This window comes from Hordeum vulgare, chromosome 7H (genome assembly GCF_904849725.1).
Source record: "Hordeum vulgare subsp. vulgare chromosome 7H, MorexV3_pseudomolecules_assembly, whole genome shotgun sequence".
In the NCBI taxonomy this organism is placed as follows: Eukaryota; Viridiplantae; Streptophyta; class Magnoliopsida; order Poales; family Poaceae; genus Hordeum; species Hordeum vulgare.
The window spans coordinates 84,753,352-84,759,040 of NC_058524.1; the positions used below are offsets into that span (position 1 = coordinate 84,753,352).

A 5,689-nucleotide genomic window follows, 5' to 3' on the forward strand; every position below is an offset into this window, starting at 1 on the left:
GAGTTCGTTAAAAGAAAATTGAAGGACTAAAGTATCACCAAAGAACTAGCCATAAAAAAGGGTGCATGGAACCTTATTTATACAATGTGCGAGAATGATGAGTTGGTCTCGAGATCTGATAGATTTCACCGCTAGCCTATTCAACTTATTTCAGACTAAAGACTTTGTTTTTATTGTTGTTGTATAAAATATTTGAAAAATATCACGAAGAGAGGGGCCTTGTCTTGCTGGCACTCACACACTCAGTTTGCTAGCGTGATGTTGCTTCCTAAATGGGCCAGGCCCATAACTATGCAGGCACATATGCGTCAGCGACGCACGTATGCGTTAGTAAAACACTGTTAGCTTTACTTTTTATTTTGAAATATTCTAAATACGTACAATTCAAAAATTAAAAAGTGTTCACCATGAATTCCAGAAAAAATTAATGCTGTAAAACAATAATTCTCTCACTTTGTTAAAATGCCAAAATATATTTACATGTTTTGGAAAAACATACATTTTATCTAAGTACATGTTTGTATTATTTAGAAAAACGTTTCAATGAATGTGATATTTTATAAAATGCTTACCGATTTCAGCACGGTCAGCGCGCAGACATGTAAATATCAGCATACACAGTTTATGTGCTGGTCGCCTGGTCCAACTCATGTGTACAATTTGCTAAAAGCGAGACATAGACATTCCCCTACGAAGGCTGCCGATGCCTGTTCGTCCTTACGGCTCCTCGGCGTAATTACCAAGTACAGTACTATTGACTATGGAAGCCATTGCTTCAAGCAAAACATGTTGCTGCTACACCAAGCAATGTGCTTTATTTTGAATGCTTCCACTTTTTAAAAAAAAATCACTGTTCATCCACGCTCATGTGAGCTTGGTGTGAGAAGAACACTTTCGACTTGTTTCCTCTAATAATGGAAGAAGTTATGAAACTTGTTGCGGCGAATACTTGTCAAAACTTAAAAAGAAATCCACGAACTACGAAAGGAAGAAATGTTTATGGTTTGTCTTTTCTAGTCAAAGCATCCTGAGAGACTGTTACAGACCATTAATAACTTCGTCCGCACCAGATCCATCGAGATGGGAACAATAACTTTAATTAGAAAGATTTAATCAGAAAGCAGTCAGTTTCGAAGGCGTTTGGAACCGATCAGAATCTCCTTTTCTCAGCCTTGAGCTGCATATGCATGCGCCATCAGGCGCCCTGCTGCTGAGCGTTGTTCGCGTTCGTTGGCGCCGCTGCAGAGGAGGCCTGGCCACCAGCCGACTGCATATCTGCACCCGACGTAAAAACATCACTACCCCTGACGTGAAAACAGCTTCGAATCCCCTATAAACTCATTGCCGAAAACGAAAGAAATTTGATCCTCAACTCGACATACCGGTGGCGTTGGGAGGCAGCAGTGAGACTGCATGAGAGGGCAGCTGCAGCGCGAAGTTGTGCGGAAGAGAGGGCACCTGCATGGAGAAGCCCTGCATCTGCGCCGCCGCCGCCGGATGCGGCACATACGGCTGCCCCGCCGCGACCTGCTGCGCCACCGGCGAGAGCACGGCCGCCCTCGGCGTCGGGGCCGGCACGTACCCCACGTACTGATGGTAGGGCGGTGGCGCTGTCGGCGACGCCAGCCCGGCATACAGCTGAGCATAGTAGTTCTGCAGCACTTGAGGGCTCATCATGGCCTGCAGATCACTCATGGTCATGGGTTATCATCCAAACGCAGAAAAAACATGCATGGCCATCAGCGTGTCAGCCAGTGCCTGAACAATCAGCACCGATTCATTCACAAATGAATGACCGATCGATGACTCAAAGCTTTCCTCAAAATCCTAACGCGAACGGTGCAAGTAATCTTATCGATCTTGGAATGTTTGTGTCAAAGTCACGGGTGCAGTGGTGCCAGCGAATCGTGAGGGAGCCGTGCGGTTCATCCAGGCAGCGGCGGCGGAGGAGCCGGTCGCTGGGCATGTGGTGTGCCTGGGTAGCGCGCGAGTGGCATGCACTGGGCTGGCTGGGCTAGTCACTAGTGCATGCTGCATGTGATAAAAGGTAGGGAAGCAAAGAAGGTGGGCGTTGAGGGGGCACAGCAGAGCAAGGGGGACATGCTTACCTGTTGGTATTGATAGTCAGGTGGGCACCAGTACCTGCAAAAGACATGGCAAAGCTTCTTCAGCGAGTGATATGATCCGGGGGAAAAGGAAAAAAGGAAAAGGCTTGGGCCGGGCCCACTTGGCAGTTAAGAGGCCTACTACTTATCCGTTACCAAGGCTGTAAAGTCCAGAATCTAGATCATTGACCTACCTAGCTCACAACTGGCCAGGACCGTCCTGCTTATAACTAGAAAAAACCCTGCTTCTGCTAAAGAAAGAGAGAAAAATCCTGCTTTTGCTTAAAAAAATGAGAGAGAAAAAGACCCTGCTAAAAATCTAGAAAAAAGACTTTTTTTTTTAACTTTTATGTCACCAAATAAAACTAGTCATGTTTCTCTCTTTCCTTTGTCAAGGAAAAGAGATATACTTGCCCTGAAACGTACTACTGTCAAGGGAGAAAACTGGTAGTAACTGCCGTCCAAACATCTGAAAACTAGGAGCGGCAATGGCGCACGCTGGACGCATTAAAAACACTGCAACAAACCAACAGGTGCAGAAAATGCTGGCAGGCGAGGCAACACCCTGCATGGCGAAAGAGACCCACGTCACGAGCACGAGATAGGGCGGGGCGGGGGGACCGTCTCCGGTCCGGTCCGGTCAGCCTCCCGCCACCGTCGACCCAAACTCATCACGTCCTCTACCATGCCATGCTTGTAGGTGTAGGTGTAGGTGTAGCCATGTGGAATTTGCAGAGAGAAGACTAGAGGAGGACGATTGTTACCCTTACCCGTATCCGTATTGCTGCGAAGGGTGGTGGTGGTGGTAGATCGCCGGGCCATGGCCAGGGCTGAGCATCAGGCCCATCTGCTGCTGCTGCTGCTGCTGCTGCTGCGGATGAGCCCTGGGGCTGGCGATGTAGTATTGCGGGCCCTGCTGCCAGTAGCCCCCGGGCGACGGCCTGCCTGCATTCATTCATTCATTCACGTTACGAGCAGTATTTACAGTGTCAGTAAATAGGATGAACCCATATATTTTTTCTTTTTGGAAACGAGGATGGAACCATGTTATCCGCCGCAGAGCGGCAGAGGGGCGCGAAAGCAACAACACCAAGCAAGTTAATGAAGCGGTACGTGCGCGCGTCAGATGCGTGCATGTCTGCACGTACAAACCGTACGTTTTCGGCGCGCGAGGCGCTACGACAGAAGATAAAAATAAAACCGCTGGCTTCGGTCGACCGATTTCGATCCGCGGCGGAGAGCCGGGAAGAGGCCTCGCCATGTGCGCCGCGTGGTGGGCACTTTGACCGGCCGGTTTTCGGCAGGCGAGTACCGCTAACTAACTGTTGGTGCTCTCACGGCTCGCAGAGTCGCAGTGGCAGGGCACGGAGGCCTTTTGCGTTGGCAGAGAAAAATATTGCTCAGTACTAGTCAGGACAGGCTGCATACATTACATGAGCATCAAATTCTGGTTGGCCTCGTGGCCCTCTTGGTGCTAAACTAGTGGGTTTTGGTGAGGAAAGAAGATACTCCTAGTAGTAATGACGAGGTAAGTACTCTACGTAGGAACTATTAGACCGGTCAAAGGGTATATACGTGGAAGCATTTTCTATGGGTTCGTTGCTGGATTCTGTTTTTACCGCTGGAAAGCGGGGTTCCTGATCCTCCACTCCACCCGACAGTTATCTTGTGCTTTACACCACATCCCTGCTGCCATGCCATGCCGCAACCGACCACGCCACATCCAGTCAAAGCAAGCAGTCCCACTCCCTCTCTCTCTCTCTCTCTCTCTCTCTCTCTCTCTCTCCCCACTATTTGCTCTATTTCTTTCTGTAACACAAGATAAGAAGCTACTGCTGCTGCTGGCACACTATATCAGGGGATCTGATTAAGCGGAAATTGGGTTAATTTGGTCAAGGTACTACTGGTACAGGTGCGTCATTCAGGATTGAAATTTTTGATTAAGCCCCACGCAACCATAACTGCCGATTCTAAATTCGATAACTGCCAGTTGGTTTGTAGTACTAGTACGGCTAGGATTGGCTGTGGCTAGAACTTGTGTGCGCATATATAGGCACGCGTGGACGTGGTGGTGGGGTGGGGCAGGCAGGCAGGCAGGCACAGGAGGACGCACCGAGGCGGCAGCGGCACCGGGACGAACTGACAGGCCAGCCTGGTCAAGCCCGGCCATACGACCCTCGCGCCGTGCGTGCCCGCCACACCCACACTAGCTGCTGCCTGGCTCCCGTGCGCTGGCATGGCATGGCATGCCAGACGGACGGCACCACCCCGGCCGGATGTGAACGAGATCCGCCGCGGCCTCCTCCGGATGGCTTCCATTTGGCGCGCACCGGCGGACGAAAAGGGGTTCCCGCGGCTCTGCTTTGTCTTCGGAAACGAAATGTGCATCTGTCTATGTGTTGTGTTCGTGGGAGGGGGGATTTGGGGGCGGTAATAAGGAAGGAGACAAATTTTGTTCTTGTTTAAGGTTAAGTTTTCCTTTTTTTTCCCCTTGTGATGGCCGATGGAGGGATGGACGGATCACTCACCTCGAGGCTGGGCGGGCCGTGGCGGGCCCAACGAGGCAATGTTGCAGTTGGCGCGCCGCCCGGTGATCGTCGGGTTCGGGTCCTCCACCGCCCGGCGCGCCGCCTCCGCCTCCCGGAACGTCACCTGTTGCGCCATGCGTCGGTCCATCTCGTTAGGCGCGAGGGAGCAAGAATTCTTACAGCATGCCGCGCGCGCGCGGCGAGGCCGGGGAAAGAGGAGGAGGGGAGGGGAGGGGAGAGAGCGCGCGGCTTACGAATCCGTAGCCCTTGGAGCGGCCGGTGAGGCGGTCCGTGATGACCACGGCCTCCAGGATGTCGCCGTACTGCTCGAAGTGCTGCCGGAGCCCCTCCGACGGCGTCTCCCACGCCAGCCCGCCCACGAACACCTTGGTCTGCGTCGTGTCGCCGAACCGCGACCGGTACGCAGACGCCGTCGACGACGACGCCGCCGCCATCACGCCCCCCCGCCCGCCCGCCTTGCTCCGAGTCGACGCAACAAGGAAGCTTGCCTCCGTGGAGGGCGATCTTGCTAGCCCTCGGTGAACCAGGTTGCGCGCACGGTTGAACTGGCTGGTTAATTCCGGCGCGCCGCCCTCAGTGCGCGCGCGCGCTCTTGCTGTGCTCTGTGTGGCTGCCTAGGCAGTGGCGGGGCGCACTGCCATATATAACCGAGCTCGCTGTGATGTGCTGGCTTAATGATCAGAAGCGGTGGTGGAGAAGGATTCTGATCAGTCGGCAGTTGCAATTGGGGTGGCCGGTGGAGATGGGAGGGAGGGAGGGGGAGGGAGGAGGTTCAGTGGGGAGGGAGGAGAGACAGGCAGGCGCAAGGGGTTGTGCGCTGGAAGAGACGGTTAGGGTGGGGTGACAGCTATGTGCAGCCTTTTATACTGTTCCTTTTCCTCCCTTTTCCTCCCCTTATGAGCGCCCTCTCTATTTTTGTCCCTCAAACCCACATCTCATTTGATTTCAAGGAGAAATCTTGTATTTTCCTTTTAATTGAAAGAGAACTACTCTAGTGTTTCCTCTTCAGAAGACGAAAAAAAGGCGCATTTCCTT

At 52.4% G+C, this 5,689-nt stretch overlaps 1 protein-coding gene across 1 annotated transcript; it reads right to left on the reverse strand.

Annotated features, from left to right (window-relative positions):
• Positions 1-813: 813 nt before the first annotated feature.
• LOC123412021 (RNA-binding protein 24-like) lies at positions 814-5,425 on the reverse strand. Its single transcript, XM_045104974.1, has 6 exons — positions 4,888-5,425; positions 4,634-4,757; positions 2,876-3,050; positions 2,109-2,142; positions 1,383-1,680; positions 814-1,275 (listed from the first exon to the last, which is right to left on the reverse strand). Exons 1-6 carry the CDS (start codon positions 5,086-5,088, stop codon positions 1,196-1,198), a joined length of 912 nt encoding a protein of 303 aa, XP_044960909.1. The 5' UTR covers positions 5,089-5,425; the 3' UTR covers positions 814-1,195.
• Positions 5,426-5,689: the final 264 nt, after the last annotated feature.